The sequence below is a fragment of the Strix aluco genome, chromosome 25 (genome assembly GCF_031877795.1).
Source record: "Strix aluco isolate bStrAlu1 chromosome 25, bStrAlu1.hap1, whole genome shotgun sequence".
NCBI lineage: Eukaryota > Metazoa > Chordata > Aves > Strigiformes > Strigidae > Strix > Strix aluco.
The window spans coordinates 2,085,989-2,106,536 of NC_133955.1; the positions used below are offsets into that span (position 1 = coordinate 2,085,989).

Sequence of the window (20,548 nt, forward strand, 5' to 3'; positions counted from 1 at the left end):
AGAAGTTAAAGATGCAGAAGATGGGGCATTGCTCGAGGATCGGCGCAAACTGATCCTGACTCAATGTTACTAAATATAATAAACAGCATTTTTTTGCACGTCTCAAGCCATGGGACCTCTGCCCGGTCTCACGGAAACAGTAATTTGGACAAAGAGAATGCAAAAAGCGAAATGGAAATAATGTCAAACCACCTCTGTAAAAATCTAAACCAAACAAGCCTATAACCCCCCGCAAGGAGAACAACCACAAACGCCTTCCTGTGGAAGCCGTGCTCTTGGAGCTGGGCCAGCAAGTCCCATTTTTTGGGGTTCAGAGAGCGATTGATAGTGGACTGACTTGTCTGAGTAGCAAGAGAGTGGTTGCGTGACCTCATTTTCTTAAGAAATTAGGCTTTAAAAACACAATGTTGGAGAAACCCATCTTTACGCTGAGGGATTTGAGAATTGTTCTCCCACAGTCTTGATACTTCAGGGAAGAAATAGAAGAATTAAATGGAAAAACATTATTCTCTGTTGAAAGTTCCACAATACACCAGCTGAGTTCCCTGCTTGGAAGACGGGAGTATGTTCTGCTGCTTAAGAATAAAAGAAAATCTGTGAAAGCCCAAAGTTCCTTGCTCCTTTGCTTCTTAGCAAGTTCCACTGAAATCAGACTCAAAACTTGGTGTCACCATTGGCAGAGGCTTTTCGTAGGGTTTCTTTTCAAATCTCTCCAGGTCGTTCCCTATGTTATTTCTCTCTGAACTCTTTTTTTAAATAATTGAATACAAGTCTTTCAGAAATTCAGGTTGCCTTTTTAGATTCATTCATTTGTCGGTATAATATGGTCCTTTGAGTTTAAATGAAGTCCTCAGAGTCTTTATCTGACTTCCATCTGCCTGGCTTTTTCCTAGAACAAGTCGGGTTACAAGTTTTAAGATCTCCACTGTACCTCAGCGAAGTGTTTGTGTCTCACATCAGCTTGTTCTCTGAGCCTTTGCAGTCCTCTCTTGGCATTTATCAGAGTAGATTAAGAATTGTATGCAGAAATATTTTTTTTTTTAATGTGGAAGTCAAAATTGTCTTTTTTTTTTTTCCCCCAGTTCTTTACTCAGCTCTTGAGAGTATCGAGATGTGTGTTTTAAAACCTTGCAGAGTCTGCCACCACTGCTTAGATGGCAGTGAACATTTTCCCAAATACAAGTGTAAAACCAAAGTGTTCCATATAAGGACAACAACTGATTTTTTTCTTTTTTTTTTTTTTAAGGCCACCAATATTAAAAGTGAATCTGACCCTCCGGAAGCCAGAACTCATAATCTGAGACGTAGAATGGGATGTGCACCTCCAAAGTGTGAAAATGGTGAGTGAAGAGTGAAACAAAATGTGAATGCAATTTCTGCTACTTTGTACCAACTCATTTTAAGACCAGAGTTAAATTCAGCAGTTGGAAAAATTCAAAGTATTTAAAAAAAATACTTCTGCTAACTTCATTTTTAAATTGGAATTTATTGTAAAAGTTCTTTTATGGCTTTGAAATATTTTATTTGTTTTCTAAGTGGTTGAGTTTTCTTGGAGATATTTTCAGTTGAAAAAAAAAATTACTTTTTTAAACTTCAGCGTCTCTTACGGAGCGATCAGAAACGAGATTTGAGCCATATTTCTGTTTTGTATTTTAAATAGCTAGCATCAATCCACTAGGTTTAAATCGAGGGAAGTGTTTTAAGAATGTATCAGATTTCAAGACACTTTTAGGAAAGAATCTGAATTTGATATCTGGAAACGAAACTCATGAAGGCAAAAGATAGTATGTTGTGAACTTAACAATAAAGTTCCCATAATACAGTTTTTCAGTTGCTTCTGTCAGTAGTCCTGAGTCTGTTGTTATCTGTCCTTAAGAAATAATAATTTTAGACTGATAAGAAATGTTTAATGCCATCAGACAGAAGAGTGAGCTTGGTGGCAGAGCAAATATAGGAACCATTTATAACTACTTAATAATTTAACTAAGCAGTTTGTCAGTCTCCTTTGTTCATTCAAAATATTTTTTTTTTTCCAAACCTTGTGTAGATTGTGGTCTTTTTTAATGTCATAATTTTTTTCTTTAAGATGTGTCTCCAGGCATTAACCTTTCCTTTTTTCCCTATGAAGAGTAGAAGGAAAAAGCTCTAGACTGTTTTTTAATGCTTCAATTTCTGGTAGATACAGACATTCTTCTCTTCAGTATCTTTGTTAGCTCTTGGACTCCAGGAGATGCTTCGGATTGTCCCATGTCCGAGTGTAAAAGCGTTTAGCTCATTTGTAGCTTTAGCAAAGAACTTCATTGCCCTCTTGTCTTCAGCACCAGAGCCCTGGGATTCTCCACACTCTGCTGTATAGATTTGGGTGTGTGGTGGTTTGGTTTTTTACAATGTCAGGAATGAAGACTTGGGGAGGAGTGGCTGGAGAGCTGCCAGTCAGAGAGGGACCTGGGGGGGGTGATTGCCAGCCGGCTGAACAGGAGCCAGCAGTGTGCCCAGGTGGCCAAGAAGGCCAATGGCATCCTGGCTTGTATCAGCACTAGCGTGGCCAGCAGGGACAGGGAGGGGATCTGACCCCTGTGCTCGGCACTGGTGAGGCCGCCCCTCGATGAGTGGGTTCAGTTTTGGGCCCCTCACTCCAAAAAGGCCATTGAATGACTCGAGCGTGTCCAGAGAAGGGCAACGGAGCTGGTGCAGGGTCTGGAGCACAGGTCTGATGGGGAGCGGCTGAGGGAACTGGGGGGGTTTAGTGTGGAGAAGAGGAGGCTGAGGGGAGACCTCCTGGCCCTCTGCAACTCCCTGAAAGGAGGGTGCAGAGAGGGGGGATGAGTCTCTTGAGCCAAGGAACCAGCGCCAGGCCAAGAGGGAATGGCCTCAAGCTGCGCCAGGGCAGGGTCAGACTGGCTCTTAGGAAGGATTTCTTTGCAGAAGGGGTTGTTGGGCGTTGGAATGGGCTGCCCAGGGCAGGGGGGGAGTCCCCATCCCTGGAGGGGTTGAAGAGTCGGGTTGACCCAGCGCTGAGGGATCTGGTGGAGTTGGGAACGGTCAGTGTTAGGTCAATGGTTGGACTGGATGATCTTCAAGGTCTTTTCCAACTGAGACAATTCTGTGTGATTCTGTGAGTAGAGACATGCCCAAATTATGTAGGAGTGTAAGAATGTGAAGGAGCTGCTGCTTTGTCAGGCCACTTCTGCTGCATGCTCATCCTTGACGATACGTTTTCATGAAAGCTACCACTACAAGAAAGTGAAGTGTGAAGATCATCGTAGGAAGCTGTAGTAGTGTTTCATGTCTCCACGTGACACGCTGCTGTAAAACTGATGGAGTAATTCAACCACACTTGTTAACGCCACATAGAAACAAAATCTTAGTTTATGAAGATGCTCGTAATTTAATTTAAATGGGACTTAAAATACCCACTCAAAAGATGTGGGCTGTGATTGTCATTGCTAGCTCATGATGGTGAGCTTGGTTTTCCTGATAATCCTGGCTGCTGTAGGCATTGCAGGTGTTCAGATCTTGCCTTAAGCTGAGACAAGCGTGTGTATGCGATAACAAGTAATTCACAAAATAACTTGGAGTGGTGCAGTCCACCAACAAAATAAATAATAAATAATGCTAAGCATTAAAACATTTTGCAATACCCTCTTTTTTTTTTTTCTGTTGCACCAGAAAAGGAAATGCACAGCATAGTGAAACTTCCCGAGAAGCGAGAACATGCCGGGGAGCCAGAGAAAGACAAATCCAAAGTCCGATCTAAAAAACCCACTAATGCTGTGAGTACACCCTTGCCTCCCTGCTGCTTCGTAGTGATTGCAGGTGTTTCTGGGTTTCTCTTGGGTATGTAGTGAAATCTCATGTCACTTATATCACCCTGAGGACTCTCTTGTGTTCTTCATGTAACCCTGTGGCTGAAGCAGAGCAGTGTCTGTGCCTGCTGGAATAGAAATACTTGTAAAGCTTCATGCTGTTACAAGCTGAAAATAACAGGATAGTTAAGTTTCACTATCTATAACCAAAGTAACTTGTTTTCTGTCTCCAAGGGACAGTCTCAAAATAAGCATTTTGAAAGAAGAGTCCAAAGAGAAGTGGTTCTTCTGTGAACTGATCTCTCTCCCCATTCCTCTTGAACCTCAAGGGAGCTCAGTGTGCGCTGTGGCACCCAGGTCCAGCAGACCTGCCACTTATTCCACCATTTCAGCACTACCTTGGAAGTTTGTTGTTCAAGTGCTTCTTAAAAACCAGCCCTGTTCCTGCTCTAACTCTCCGCATATCACCACCCCTCCTCCAAGGAAAAAAACCACCAAACTGAAAGCAGTGGTAGTTTGTCTCACTTTTGAGAAGATGATACTGAGATTCTTTCTGTCCATGACACTACTTGGGTCCTTCTTAAAACCAAAAATGTTCTTTGTTTAATCCACACCTATAGCTGGATACCTGAGAATGAAATGTTCATGTCCTAGAAGCCTGACACACCCAATCCCCAAACAAAGAAGCTTTCAGGGAGGAGCAGGAGATGCTGCTTCTTTTTTTAACAACATAAGACACAGGGTCTGCTTGTCCTCACGGCTCTGTTCTGTATTTGAGAGCCTTGCTGACGAAGGTGTGGTGTAGGACAGGCAGCAGACAACCCTTCCCACGTTTGGAGTGCCTGCACCTTTTCCTTGGGGCTTGTTTGCTGATGTGTGAAACCTCCATCAGACGCTACCCCCCTGTCCTAAACCACATAGCTCTGCTGGGAACCTGGTGCCTTTCCAAATTAAAGCTCTTGGCCAGTATCTCTGGGGATAAAGAGGAGCACTCCCATCAAGAGGAAGCCCTTTCTCCCTTCTGAGGCTCCAAACAGTTGGTCGTAGAGGAGGATGAAACATCTGTGCACACAGGCTGCATGTGAGAGCGACAAGAAAAAGGATTTGTGGGCCAACAGGTGTGACATTACACCTGCCAAATCCACAGTGCTGCTGCTTTAAACCGCCCTGGCGACTGAATCGAGTCGTCTGGCATTTGGGAAAAAAAAGACTTGGGACAGCTTGCAATTCTTGTGGTCCTTCTTTAAATTACAGAGGGGGGTATTTAAACTTTTACATAAATATTTTGGGTTTGCTCGTCTCATTTCCATTTCAGAGATAAAGTAAAAATAAGCTTTGGCTAATGTTACAGATGACTGGCTTACCAAACTGCTCTTTCACCATGAGTAACCTTCAGTGCTCAAATTCCCACTCTGGCAATTTTGTGTTGCAGGTGGATTTGTACGTGTGTCTCTTATGTGGCAGTGGTAACGATGAGGACCGTCTCCTGTTGTGTGATGGCTGTGATGACAGTTACCATACCTTCTGTTTAATTCCACCCCTTCATGATGTTCCCAAAGGGGACTGGAGGTGTCCCCAGTGTTTGGCTCAGGTAATCTGACAAACCATAAAAGTTAGGTTGAAGGTTATTTTTTATTTTGTGATGATTTTTTTTTTTTAAACTTGATCCTAGGGATTGAAAATACAGTTTGTTATTACTTAAGGTTGTGCAAACAAGATGACAGAGGGTGAAGCTAAAGTGAAAACTGAGCATGCTTCAAATTGGAAAACGATCACTTAATATTTTTCAGTCAAAAACTGACGTGCCTTTAAAAAATGCATTGGACTTTAAATGGCACCTTTCCTTCTTTCCTTTGTATTTAAAATTGGAGTCTCACTGGGTGCTTCAGGGTGGAGGTCTATGCATCTTTCTTTCGCTTAGCGCTGCTAGAGGAAGGAGAGATTAGGCATATCACTTCATTAATATTTATGCAGATTTAGAAATAAATAAATGTTGTGATTTGGTGAATTAAGCAGAGTGCTTTCTTCTTGTGACTCTGTGCGACTTGGAGCAGTCATTTCATTTCGGTCAGGTGTCCTGCCTTCTTACCCATCAGATGCTGTAATAGCCCATTTGTGTAAAATCTGAGCACAGATTGTCTTATTAATGCATTATAGAAATAATGATGTTTTCAATTGCAGGAGTGTAATAAGCCTCAAGAAGCATTTGGTTTTGAACAAGCAGCAAGAGACTATACACTTCGCACGTTTGGAGAAATGGCAGATGCATTCAAGTCAGACTATTTTAACATGCCAGTACATGTATGTTCATGTATTTATTGTGATGCCATAACATAGATTTCATTTCTTGTGTTTAGTCAAAATACCTGACTTTGGAGCGGGAGGGGTTTTGAGTGGGATGAAATCCCAAATCAGAGGTTCTCATTTACATCAGTGAGTCCTTGTTCTTGCTGGTGTCGTGGTTTCTTGTTCCACTGGCTTCTTGGGTTTTTTGTTTTTTGTTCTTCACTTTCGAAGAAGTGGCTGTAAGGAAGAGAACACTGTCACCCATTCCTGAGAGAACAAAGCAGCAGCGTATCCTGCGTGGAACCACGTTTCTGCTGCGTTTTTTTTCTCTTGTTAAAACGATTTTGAAATGGGGAAATGCTTCAAGCTGCTGGAGGTTCCTCCCTGAGATAGCTTTTACACACATGCTTTTTGTAGACTGATTCCTCAGTATATACTCCTTGGTTTTTTTTCTTCTCGTACCTAGATGGTCCCCACCGAGCTGGTTGAAAAAGAATTCTGGCGACTTGTTAGTACCATTGAAGAGGATGTGACAGTAGAATATGGAGCTGATATTGCTTCAAAGGAATTTGGCAGTGGCTTCCCAGTTAGGGGTGGGAAATTTAAAGTTAGACCAGAAGAAGAGGTAGGTCCTTATTAGTTCACTGTGTACGTTTTATTGCGGTTCTTCACTAAATAAGTCTCCTTGGTTCAAAGCACAGTAATGGAACGGGGTTGGAAAGTGTTTGTTTTGTGTGTCTGACACAGTATTTGAAGAGAATTACATCAGAGTTTTGAATAAATAAAATTTGCTGTGATCAGACATTAAAAGGCACAGGTTTATCCTAGAAGTTAATAGATAACTTCCAAGCTAAAAAAAAAAAAAAAAAAAAGGTCATTTTAACAAAGCAGGTCAGGTAAGGTTTGTGAAAGGAGCAAAGACAATGGAGGTTTTGTTCTTTGATTCATTGACCTGTTTCTTATATTTTTCAGTTGGGAAAGATGCTTTTCTTCTGTTGCTCATTTGGCAGTTTTACCTTCTTGGGTTTTTTACTTCATGTTGTATAAACCTGTGACTGTTCTGTTACGTTTTCAGGAATACCTTGATAGTGGCTGGAATTTAAACAACATGCCTGTGATGGAGCAGTCTGTTCTTGCTCACATCACTGCAGACATATGTGGAATGAAATTGCCCTGGCTGTATGTAGGAATGTGCTTTTCTTCATTTTGTTGGCATATAGAAGACCACTGGAGCTATTCGATTAACTATCTGCATTGGTGAGTTTGAGGAATAAACTCAGCCTGAGAAGCAATTTCCTTTTCATTCCCCCTTCCCCTTTTTAATTAGTGGACTAAAAGCAGATTCATAGAGTTCAGGCCAGAAGAACTATTGCAATCCTGCAGCAGCAGCGTTAAATTTGACAGTGTGATTCCTGCATTGATTTGCTTTTGGACAAGAGGTCATATTTTGGAAAGAGACATCCATTCCCAGTTTTAAAAAATCCATGAGAGATGCAGCAGATACTCCATCAAATGTTTTATTATGCTCAATGTAAAACTAAGAACCATGCAAGTTTTTTTAAAAATCATCTAGCTTCAACTAACAAACTTAGGATCCTGCATATTTTTTTGTCTGTTAGATAGATCATTCTATCATAAATCCTCTCATCAACTGAACACTTGTCAGCTGTAACCAGGACAGATCTTTGCCATCTCTTGATAGTCTAAATAGATTGAACTTCTTAAACTTCTCAACAGCTTTTCTAGAGTTTGAATTATTCTTGTCACTCTTCCTGAAACCCGTCAAGCTCTTCCCCTTTCCTTGTTCACGTAAATATTCCAGGAAAATGATAAAACTGTACCCCAGCTACTATTCAGTAGGTTTTCTTTTTGGTCAGTTATTCAATTACTGCTCCTTGAAATAGCTGCAGCTGTAGCACAGTCCAAGTAGTCAGTGACTTAATTCGCTTCCTTTCTTAGTACTTGACATTATTAAAACAAATGTTTGAGTGAGGCTAAGTAAATGAGTGATCAGGATTACATTGTAAAAATTATCTTCCTTGTAGTTTGTTGCTTTTTTTTTTTTTTGTCTGGGTCTTCAGCCAGTCTGAAAACTGTGGGAAGGAGAGGGGGTTTTTTGTTTGCAGTAAAAACTTCATTTCTTCTAGGAGAGCTTCCCTCACTGTTGTTAGAATGGCGTTGTGTCCTCCATAACTTGTGCTCAATTGCATTAGTGTTTGCAGTCAAGGCCAGAAAGATGCTAAGTGCATACACGTATATGTGCACACACGTGTACGTACTCCACAGACACATGTGAAAGTTGCCCTGCCTGCTTTTAATTTATTTCTTCTCCAGCATGAAAGTCCTTGGCGTCTTTTCATTTGCAGATACTCTTCTGTATTTCCCTTCAGAGGTTTCAGTCTGGTGTTTTTAGCTTATTCAAGAGCAGTGTGTAGTTGAGGTTAATAGTGCTGGTGGCCAGAAGAGTCAACCTGCTGCTGAATGCTCCAAACTGAAAAGACTTCAGGAGGCAGGACTTGTTCTTGTGAAATACTAGGGACGGCATGTCCATCTTCAGTGTTCCCATGTGCCTTGAAGGAGCTTGTATCCTGGGACAAGCACATAGTCCCAGGTGAGCCAGGCTACAGCAGCAGACTGTTCATAGGGTTTCAGGCAATAGTTCTCCTGCATAACTCTAAATGCTGTGTCAGTTCTTGAAATGGTAAAAGGAGAAAAACCAAATCTTTGCTTGTAAAGGTGCTTGCAGATAAATAAGATGTAAGTCCCGATCAGAGGAAGAATTACCATCGTTGATGCTAGTGTTTGTCAAGGCAGGAATGTGGAGCTGTCAGGTACCAGTGCAGAAAGAACTGTCACCATCGTCCCTTCTGCAGCTGCTGCTTCCTAAGGCTGACACCTTAACGCGTCCCTTAGAATTGTCTCTTTCTCTGTTGTCTGTTCTCCTGAAGTCCAGAGACCCCTGGTACCAGTATGCTGGTCCAAGTTTAGTACAATTCATAACTGCTGTCATCCACTGACATGTGTCAAGGAGCAGAATTCTTGACTAACCCTGTCAGGACACAGGACAGTTTTTAGTCACATCTGTGGCTGGTCTTCATGAATTCATACAATCGTTCCAAGGTGATGACCAGGTCCAAGGCTGCACAGTCATTTAACACTGCGTAGTGATGACTCTCCTTGTGCTGCTCCCTGTGATACCAGTGTAACTGCCCTTCCATAGTCCCTCCCACTAGCTGTCCTCTTCACCACGGTAGAGCTCCTGTTCGAGTACAGGAATAAGCTCCTAGGGATGAGGGATATGCTTCTGGATTCATACTTCACTCTTTTCTTCTGGAATCCTCCCAATTGCTTCATGATTTATGGAAAATAATAGAACACTATTGGGTCAGCTTTACTCTGCCAGCTCTTCAGGAGTCTGGGGAGAAGATGATTTGTCTGTTATCTTTTCCAAATACCATTTCTAACATTGTTCTTTATAAGGGATTGGAAGGCCTTTTCATCTCTGTGCTGTGGTGAGCCAGCTTCGTTGTAAACCTGAAACAGCACCTGCTGAAACACATCTGTATAACCTTAATTTTCTCAACTGGCTTGCATTGGGTTAAGCTGTTGCTAAAAGTTCTTTGTTTCTACTCTGGATATGGATTTTTTTCTTTTTTCCTTGATGTCTTTTGCATAATTTGGAAGTTTAGTTTCTACTTAGTATATGTCGCTTTTATGGCAATTATGCACAAGACAAAGAACTGGCTTTGGTTGGTAGATCCAAGAGGGAGTTTGTGTTCATGGTAAAAGACAAACAGCTTATGTTTTGAAGTTGTGCTGGAATCAGCAGAACTTCACTGAGGACTTCTTCAGTCTTTTTTTTCCCCGGAATATTTTAAGTATGTGCTCAGAAATGTAGGCAGCTAAAAACTTAGGTCTGGAGGAGGGACCTGTGTAAAATGTGCAGATTCAGGAAGGTACATAATCTTTGCATTCCTTCCTGCTGATAGCCTTCTTTTGACATGGTGTATTTTAAAGCAGAAGACTGAAAATGTAACTTAAAAGATTGCTTATATTTAACTTTTTTTAATAATCTTGCAGGGGGGAGCCTAAAACGTGGTATGGAGCCCCAGGGTATGCAGCTGAACAGCTGGAGGATGTAATGAAGAAGCTTGCTCCAGAGCTATTTGAATCTCAGCCAGATCTCTTGCACCAACTTGTCACCATAATGAACCCGAATACTTTGATGGCCCACGGAGTACCTGTATGTTGTTGGACTCCTGTGCTACTCCCCCAAACCCAACCCTCTTTCATTTGCACTGAATTCTACTTCAAAGCTGATAATTGAAGCCACTTTTATTACAGAGATGGTGTGGTAGTTTCCATGTGTGTTGTATCTTCCTTGTCTAGTATAATGTGCCAGTATGAACAGATGGGCAATGGAATCATTGCTTTTGGAATTGCTTGGCAAACTCTTCTCTGGAGATCCACCTTAGAATATTTCTATTTCTGTATCTCAGCTGGAAAGTTTAGTCTCGACCTTTGAAACAATGGCAGGAGCTCTTCCTATGTCTGTCTAATCAGACACAATTTTTTTGGCATAGAGTTTCTGACAAGGGGCCAAAACCCATTCTTCCTTTATTTGTCATCCACATCCTCTTATTTTTCCTGGATAAGTTCTTAGGTATTTTAAAACATTTTTCATCAGTTTCCATCATGCTCCATACTAGATTATTCATGGGAATTATGTCCCTTTACAACTTAATTAGCTTTTGACTAGCTGACCTTGGGACTTAAAGGAAAATCTGGAAAAAATAGCAAAATTTGTGGTGCGTACTATGCTTTGAGAGGCTCCAAAATTGAAAAATGCAGGAAGACCTGCCTGCTTTCGTGCTGATTGTATAGCACCAAAAGTACTAGATTACAGCAGTGTGAACTTTTGAGTAGGTTCCAAATTTCTCTTCCCCTTCAGCTGCACATCGAAGAGAGCCTTGCCTGTGCTTTACCTCTGTAACTGGGCACAGAGCTAGCAGAGTGCAGAAGGCACAGACAGCTTAGAGTGCGGGTATGGCTGAGTGAAACCTCTTTGCCTTCTAGGGTTTCATATGACAAGTTACCAAATGCCAGCTCTAATTCTTGGGCTTACGTTTTAAAACTATCCGAAGTCATCGCAGAAGTTACTAATTCTCTTCACAGCCTTCACTTCTGTTTAGGCTTGACCTAATGCTTGTCTTTCCTCCCAGGTTTACCGAACCAATCAGTGTGCTGGAGAGTTTGTGATCACCTTTCCAAGAGCTTATCACAGTGGCTTCAATCAGGGTTTCAATTTTGCTGAAGCTGTGAACTTCTGCACAGTTGATTGGGTATGTTTCAGAAACAGGTTTTTTCATTAAGTTTGCGGTTCCAGAGTTGTTCCTAGCTGATGGACAGCTCTAACGTACTGCTGATGCATAAACCTAGTCCACAGATCAGGAGGAGTCTGTTACTGGAAGCATAATGTTTTGCTGAAGGTATTTGTTTCGTGTAGTGAACTGTGGGCTTTTTCTGGTTCCTAAGGTTTGGTTTGAAGTCAGACACTAGGGCTGATGTGTCTTTTACAGCAGGAGGTAGGCAAGGTCCTCTGCAGGCCTAGAATATGAGAAGCACCAGTGCTCCTAAAATCTACTCCTTTTGTGTCCCCAAATTCCATTCAAATCGTCAAGAGCTGGAATGGAATTTTTCCCTTTATTGCACTGGGAATACTCTTAAGAGGTGCTTTCTACAGCTGGAAAGCAAAGCTGACTTGGAATTCTTTTCTACTTTAGCTTTTGTTGATTAAATTGGATGAAACATTTAACACACATTAAGAACAGTTTTGATAGTCCTCTCGGGGAAAAAATAATTACAAGAATTGCATCTGATGTGAATATATCCTCTTGGATAGCGGTAGGTTTTTGGGTAAGAACACCTTAATGAGAAGGGAACAGAAAGTTCTAATGTTCAAACAGAAGGTTTACAGACCAGTACTTTATTCCCAGTAAGCTTCATTCAGTGCACTGAAGCAACAGAGATAGGCACACATTACCATTGTCAGGTCATAGTAATTACTCAGTTTTTTGTTGTTTTTTAAATAAAAACAAATGAAGAAGGATAGTTGCTCCAAATTTAAGTAATCATTTCTACTTCCCAGCAGATTTCTCAGACACACAGTGTTGCCTGATCTCAGAAAGATCCTTTGAAGCTGCTGATATTTCAAATTGCTCCTCTTCTGATTTTTGTTTTTTTCTCCCAAAAATGTCTTAGCTATTTGTAAATGTTACCCATCTAAAAATGTTGCTAGATTTAAGAAACATTACTTAAAGTAAGAGAGGACTGAAACTGGAAGAAAGCTTTCTGCATTGTGACTGTGTTTGCATATCAGTTGGTTTGGTTTTGGTTTTCCTCTTGTCCTTCCGTGAGTTTCATACCGGACTCTTAACGTGTAACCTCACTGTAACCCGAGCACTGCTGTCCGCCTGGCCAGTGACAGTGGTCATAAAGCTGTGAGTAACCTGCCCAGCTCGTGATTATTTGTTTACTCTTCCTGGGGTGAGTTTAGGGACTTTTATGGTTCATGGAGTCAGCAATTTTATGCAGCACAGTTCATGTCCTACATAAAACAGCCATATCATTTGAGAAAAAGGTGCAGCGTGCCCTGCAACCTGCCTTTGACCAGGGCATCCCTCGAGTGGTAAGAACAGGGTGAGTGTATGTACTCATTCCGTTGACACTTCCCCAGCCTCTGTGTATTTTTAGCTTGGGTCTTCCTGAGCCTACTGTGGTTTAGCAATAGAACCTACTAGAGATATTACCCAGGGAAGTGATATTACCTACTAGTGATATTACCTACTAGTGGTATGCACCAGGGAAGGTTTAGACTTGATATTAGGAAGGATTTCTTTGCAGAAGGGGTTGTTGGGTGTTGGAATGGGCTGCCCAGGGCAGGGGGGGAGTCCCCATCCCTGGAGGGGTTGAAGAGTCGGGTTGACCCAGCGCTGAGGGATCTGGTGGGGTTGGGAACGGTCAGTGCTGGGTTAATGGTTGGACTGGAGGATCTTCAGGGTCCTTTCCAACCGAGATGATTCTGTGATTCTATACCCCTAATTACATCTCTTCCAGGCAGTGCATTCCCCCTTGAACCTAGCTAAACACTTTGCATCCAGTGTCCACTGTAAAAGAGTTATAAGCAGTCCTGGTTTACAAGAACTCAGGGTCTTGATTTCTCTAGTTTTACATTCTTGAGTTACGAATATTGTTGCTAGAAGGATTTGTCTTGGCCTTTCATTTGGATAGTTTTTGATTAGTAGCCTAAAAAGTTAGTATCTCACTGTAGTTTTCAAAATAAATGAATTCATGTGTTTAATGTTTTCCAATGCAGCTACCATTGGGTCGCCAATGTGTGGAACATTACCGTCTGCTAAACCGTTACTGTGTGTTTTCTCATGATGAGATGATCTGTAAAATGGCTTCCAAAGCAGATGTTCTTGATGTTGTGGTAGCATCTACGGTTCAGAAAGACATGGCTATTATGATTGAAGATGAGAAGAGGTTGCGTGAGAAGGTTGATAAACTGGTGAGTTGTAGGAAATATGTGTTGTCGACGGCTTAGAGCTACGTGGTACCTTCCTGAGTAGCAGTGTCAGAGGACCAGCTGGGTAAAGAATCATTTATTGTGCATCTTGTTTTAGCATCTGCCCTTTAATATTGTTTAGAATGTCTCTTTTAAAGTAATATTTGTTCTTGTAGTTTAGTCAGAATAGCTGATCTTTCATTAACCAAGATTTCTGTCTACCTGGTTTTAATATCTTATTTCTAAGCTTCACTATTCCTTTGGCAAATTTAGCTTCTGATGGTTTAGCTTGGAATAATCACTTCTTCATGAGACTTTGAAGTGATGTAACTTACTCTTTTGCAGGGAGTGACTGACTCGGAGAGAGTGGCTTTTGAGCTGTTTCCTGATGATGAGCGACAGTGCTTAAAGTGTAAAACCACTTGTTTCATGTCTGCTGTTTATTGTCCGTGCAAACCCGGGTTATTGGTGTGCTTGTACCACGTCGAGGATCTCTGTTCCTGTCCCACCTACAAATATAAACTGGGGTAAGCTTGAGGTAGCAAATAATACTGTGTTCTGGAGATATTTACTGTACGTGTAGATATTGTGGTTTGATAATCTAATGCCCGCTCTGTTTGTCAGTGGTGCTAGTCTCGGTATTGGGTTTCTCTCAGTCCTTTGCAAATACAGTTGCCCCCAACACAAAGTGCCTTTTTTGTGCTCACATACAAAGACTCTTTCTTTTCAGCATTCAGCTCTTCTTGCTCTATAATGACAAAAAATGCTGGATAAGTTAGTTTGCTTTTTTATTTATAGCGACAAGGTCATCATCCCTTATATCCAGTCCTTGCTGAGTAATATTTTTTTGCTTTTGTTAGCTTTCCTTCCTGTTGTCATCTTTCCTTTCCTATTGTTTGTTACAGCTTTGTCCTACATGAATGTAGCTTGTCCTAAGACAGTTTCACAGTTGCTAAATTGTAATGTTGAAATTGCTTTTTGCAGCCATTGCAATGTTGATATTATCTTGGGAGGAACGTGGTGTGGTTGTAGGTCTTAGTTATATAACCCTGGGTGCATAGTAGATCATTTCTGTGTTGTATGGGCCAACACATCTTGATGCCCTTCCACCCTCCCGCTCCCCCAAGTTTTTGCTGAAGAGTTTGAATTCTGTGCCACTTGTAGTTACCGCTATACCCTGGAGGAGCTCTATCCAATGATGAACGCGCTGAAGATGCGTGCGGAATCGTACAACGAATGGGCTTCCAACGTTAACGAAGCTCTGGAGGCAAAAATTAACAATAAAAAAAGTAAGTATCTTACCTTTTGTCTGCCACAAATAATTTTAAATGACTAATTTCTTGGGTTTTCATTTCTGAACCTTAGCAACTTCTGTCTTACGTGACAACCAAATCCTATATAATTTTATGTTTTAAAGTAAATATTTTAGGTGTTATAGTCCCACAAATTATGCTAAGCTGTCTGTGTGAGAAGATTGTAAATCACTTTGACACAAAATATAACAGAAGTTGAAACAGAAATGTATTTAATGTGTTGTCTTATTCAGCCTTACCATTTAAAACCCATCACAAAGGGCGACTCTTGTTAACTTAGTATCTTTCCCAAAAGGTCTCATCAGTTTTAAGGCTTTGATAGAAGAATCAGAAATAAAAAAGTTTCCAGACAATGATCTACTGCGACACCTCAGACTGGTTACGCAGGATGCAGACAAATGTGCCTCAGTGGCGCAGCAACTCCTTAATGGCAAAAGACAAACCAGGTAAATGTTACTATATGTGTTTGCAACGAAATTGAGTCGCTAAAGATAGATTCCCATGGTCAGTGATAGATGCCAGTGTTCTGTAAGACTTAAAAATGAAGGTAATCTTTTTGTCTTCTCAAGAGAGCCATCTTTTACAGGGAGATTCACCTCTACTGCATGTAATAAGTTAAACATCCTGAGCTTTCAGTCTCTTCTTCCTCTGTGTTTGACAGCTGGGCAGTAAATTCATTCTAATGTTCCCCGAAAGGAAAAATTGGTGTGATATTTCCAGACAGAGCAACACCCAACAAGATACAGTCCACTTGTCTTTGTGCCATGGGGACTGAAAATCTGTCGGTGGTGCATATGTCATTATATTCATTACACTTTATGCCTTGTGGAAAAATAAAGTGTCTTAACTTCTTGAGCTGATGATGATGGGAATACTGTATGAGAACTCTGAAAAATACTTGCTCTTTCTTTGGTGACACTTATGTTAAATCTTTTAGACAGGTTATTTGCTTGAGGAATTTGAAGATAGGGCAGTGTTTGGGTAATAGATTCTTTGTGAACTGGCTGCCTGGTCCTGCTAGCACTTTCCATGTCTGAAGTGAGTTGAAATGAGTCAGAAGATCCAGAAGGACAAGGCCAGATTTCCTCACTGCATTGCTTTGATCGTGACTGTATTGATGTACTAACCTTTCTCTCGGGGATCACAAATTACCATCTTCTGTTGCAGATTCTTCACCCAGACTTAAAATGGCAGCATTTAGTCTTGTGGGATGATAGGTTTCTAAGAAAATCTTGGGTTTATATATGTGGAGGACAATATTGCTGAAGTTCAACAGTCTTAACAGTGTGAAGTACTTCAGGAAAAACTGTTCCTCTTTCATCCCAGCTGGACAATTTTCACCTGTTTCTGCTGCTTTGAGCAACGTGGTGTTTATCAGAGCAGTTGTTTTTGTGCTGGTATAGCTGCACATGCATGGTTTCTGCATGTTGCCTGCCTCAGCAGGAATCTTGTAGCTTGTCACTCCCTGTGTTCTTGCAGTACTTTAAAGGCTCACTTTGAAGGACTTTGGTAGTAGAATATCCAGCTACTATTTAGACATGATTCTGGCAGCTGCGCTTTCCCTTCCTAGTGGTCCTTGCATAAGGCTTTGTAGAAGGGACTTCATAAAAATTGACCTTCACTGTCTTGCAAACACAAGAGGATGAAGCCCCTGTCACAGAAATGTCAAAGTATTGCACAGGAAATTGAGCACCCCAACAGACATGACTTCTGCCAGATAGATAATTTCCTATGCAGAGATTCATGGCACTGTTATTGAAGAACTTGTCTGCTCCTAATCTCTTCATTTAGCGTTGAGCCATCTCTTCTCGTTCTGGCATCCCCAGGCTGGGTGATCTCCTGTCCTTGGTATTTGCTCAGGCCTCCTGATGATGAACTTGGAGCAGCACCCAGGACCCTTCCAGCTGTTCTTTGCCAGACCAGCTCTTCCAAGAGTCCTTCCTGCTCTTAACATTGTACCCGACTTTGGCCTGGAAAGAGTGGGGAGTAACTTTTATCTTCATCTCCTTGACTTGGTCTGTTCTCTTGTCGCCGTGATCGTGTATCAGCCTTTTTCACAGCTGTACTTGCCAGCTCCTTCAGGTTTACAGACTGTGATGAATAATCCACCCAGTGTTGCACTACAGAGGATCAAGGCACTGCTTGGATTGCGTTTCTCATTTGCTCTAAAAGTGTTTTTAGCCCTTCTCTCACTGTTTCTCCTTTGATCTTTTGGCATATTTCTAGGAAAAGTCCAGTAGCATGTCTTCGTGATTAGAACTTTAAAAACCCATGTTATTTGATGAAATTTTTTTTTTCTTAGGGAAGGGGGGAGTGATCATAACCTATGTAGGGAGCTATAAAGAAGAGAATAATGTGCTTAGAATCTTCATACATGTTATATCAAACACAGTTTCATCTATGTGAAGTTCACCTATCTGCAGGATGTTGGGCAGCATTCATCGCGCCAGCTGCTGTGTATTGGTTATGAAGGATTGTGGATTCTGCCTAAAGTTTGATCGATGCTTTTGAAAAACTTTCCTGTAAGGACTGAGCAGTTTGTTCTGATCTCAGTTTGGAAGAGCCATGCAGTAGACTTGACTCAACTGGAAGGGTCATTCCTGTTAATCATGGTAGTCAGTGATACTCAAGGATCTCCTCCTGTATAGTATTACACAACAGTTCCTGGGGAGAAAAGACCAAGACAGATGATAAATATTCTCTTAGGGTAAATCCTGTGACTCTGACTCACCATCTCCTCTGTAGTACCTGAAGACGTGCAGATGGGCCATACTTCCCTATTTCCGTTGGTTCTTAGGGTGATGGGTGATTACACAGTGCTGGCAGATGCTGTTTGGAAGATTGATCTGTGAGCACTGTCTGAATGGGGCCAGAGGACAGCGTGGCCCTCGTTCCCCTCTGGCACTGGAAGGGAACGGCATGACAGCAGCGCAAGTACAAAGGGATGTTCTCACTGTCCATCCCCTTCCTTCCGCAGGTCTCAGGATGCCTTTTCTGCTTCTTAGTCTCCAAGAGTTTAGAGACCTTGTGCTTAGAGATCTTTGTGATTAATAACCCTGGATGGACGTGGGCTTTATTTCTGTTAATGCTTTTTTTCAGGCTCGTGTAATTTCTGGTTATCAGAAACATCTTGTATCAGTCAGTTTTGCAGTTTAGATATATATATGTGTGTGTGTGCAGATGTATATGTATGTAAATATTTATTTTAAAAACTTGTGCCTTTTCCTGGAAGATGCTGCAGAACTTCCACAAAAAATAGTAAAACATTTTCAACCGTAAAGCAGCCTGTGTTGTACCTGAGCCTTCGCATTCATTTTATTGCTCAGCTTACTGTGGACCTTGCAGCTCCCAATGTCATCTTGCATATCCTTTCAAAATACTTATTTTTAACATAGAATGGTAAATTGAAATTTATTTTATAGTGTTCACATTCCAGTCATGCTGGCATGTCCTGCTGGGATGTTGTTTTCCTCTTTTGTTTAAATGACATATTGTGGATTAAATTGGAGCCAGCATTGTAAGAGATTTCTTTCCTTTTCTGTTCCGGCTTCTCAGACCTAGTTAATATTGGCTTGAGTTTAGAGAGGTTTTTAATATTAGCCAATTTGTTAACACTTATAAGCCACTCATTTGATACGAAGCTTTTAGATAAAAATGAAAACGATGATTTCAGCGTAAAGAGGATTTTTCAGAAGTGCCTACACGACCTGTAAATATAAAACCCATTCAAAATTGGGATTTGTTCTCTTTTGGTATGGGCATGGGGAGAGCTTACTACAATAGCTATTGCAACATAACTGAATAGTTTATCCACAATTGCTTTGTGTTCTGGAAAAAAGCCTAATTTTATTCCATAATAACCAGTGCTCTTCCAAGGCTGAGTAGTTGTTCCAGAATACTATTTAATATGAAAGAGTATTTTCAACAATGGCTTATTCTGCTATAGCTAACTGAAGTTTTCCCATGTATGTAAGCCCTAGGCTGCTTGGATAGTTTTGAATATTCTATTATTTGTGAGTAAAACTTGACTTAGAAGAAATCGTAAGCAGATGTTTGAGAAGTTTAGATTTGATTTGATTTTTTGGTGGCATCCAACAAAGTTGAATTGTGTGTCATTGCAGGTACCGCTCCGGCGGAGGAAAGTGTCAAAATCAGCTGACTGTGAATGAGCTCCGGTTGTTCGTGAGGCAGCTCTATGCTCTACCCTGTGTCCTCAGCCAGACACCGTTACTGAAGGTAACTTGGAAAATTCTAGGGGAAAAAACATGAGCATTTGTCACAGCGATGTATTTGTGCTGCATTCATCTCCTGTCTTGTCTGTGCTCCAAGAATAAATACCTTTAAACTGTCAGGCCTGGGTAACTTGTGCACGTTGAGGTGCTGAAGAACGGAGCTTTGTGATCTGCTGGTGTTCATGGTCAGCAGACTCTTGTACTGATAGAGGAATCAGAATGTTAATGATGTGTGGAGTGATGCAAACGAAGCAGCAGGATGACCTGGGTAACTACAGATTACAAGTCTGGGGCCAGTTAACTAGTCTCCTCTTAAGAGTGAAGCCAAGTTTATCTCAGAATATTCAAAACTCCTTAATGCTCTGAGTGACAGTTCTCCCATTCATATCACTTCTTTGTTAATCCAGAATCTGCTTTCTCAGTCTTGTAATTAGATACCTCTTCATGCTGTCAACCCATGTTCCAGGAAACAACACAGATAACCCCAGCCAAAGCTACCAGCCTAGGCTGCCTAAATACACGTTCTAGCAGAGTACCTGCTGCTGACAGTGAGTCAGATCACTTTGTCTCCCACAACCAGCTAGTGCTGATTATTTGCTCACCAGATGATCAGCTCTCAGACAAGTTGAAAGTAATTCAAGATTTGGTGTCAGAATTTGCTGAAGTGCTGCATATCGCACTGAGTGGTAATAAAAAAAAAAAAAGAAGAACATAAATTCTGGGCAGTTGCAATTCCTGTCTTAAAGGAGAAGGGCTTTGCGTATTTGTGACTCTTGGAACCAGGAGATGCAGTGTGCAGCTCCTGAACGATCTCTTATGGGTCCACACAATGCTGAGACACCAAACAGTATCACGTAGCTTTGAATCAGAATAGACCAGTTCAACTCAGCTTTGTGACTATTGATTTTGAAGCTTTATCTGGTCCAGAATATGTGAATCAGATTTTATCTAATCCTATTTGTTTGTTTATAACATTGTAATTCTGAAGTTATCTCACTATTTAAAAAGCAGTTCAGAAATGCCAGACGTGCAAACAGTTCTTCTCCATCTGGCGTTCGTGAACAGGGAGATATCAAACACATATGGTCAGGGTATTCTTTTATATCATTCTCAACAATCCTAAATTATATGTAGTCATGCAAATAAGGCTGTTAATATAAATGACCAACAGTTACTGGAGATTGGTTCACAATTTAATATATCTCTAAAAAGGCTTTATTTCCATTCTGTGTGAGATTGCCTACCCTGGCAAACAACCTCATTGGCAAAATATCAAGATGTCAGCTGTGAAGGAAGAGCTTCCTGGCTGAAGTGCTCTTCCAGCAGTACTAGAAGCAGGGCAGG

At 41.2% G+C, this 20,548-nt stretch overlaps 1 protein-coding gene across 1 annotated transcript in view; it reads left to right on the top strand.

Moving 5' to 3' along the window:
• KDM5B (lysine demethylase 5B) overlaps nt 1–20,548 on the top strand; it is a 59,302-nt gene that overhangs the window by 24,239 nt on the left and 14,515 nt on the right. The window contains exons 6-18 of the mRNA XM_074850025.1: nt 1,247–1,340; nt 3,670–3,773; nt 5,239–5,397; nt 5,988–6,107; nt 6,559–6,717; nt 7,168–7,349; nt 10,173–10,335; nt 11,315–11,434; nt 13,468–13,662; nt 14,005–14,186; nt 14,824–14,948; nt 15,268–15,418; nt 19,094–19,208. Coding sequence (XP_074706126.1) covers nt 1,247–1,340; nt 3,670–3,773; nt 5,239–5,397; nt 5,988–6,107; nt 6,559–6,717; nt 7,168–7,349; nt 10,173–10,335; nt 11,315–11,434; nt 13,468–13,662; nt 14,005–14,186; nt 14,824–14,948; nt 15,268–15,418; nt 19,094–19,208 — 1,869 coding nt within the window. The remainder of the gene's footprint in view (nt 1–1,246; nt 1,341–3,669; nt 3,774–5,238; nt 5,398–5,987; nt 6,108–6,558; nt 6,718–7,167; nt 7,350–10,172; nt 10,336–11,314; nt 11,435–13,467; nt 13,663–14,004; nt 14,187–14,823; nt 14,949–15,267; nt 15,419–19,093; nt 19,209–20,548) is intronic.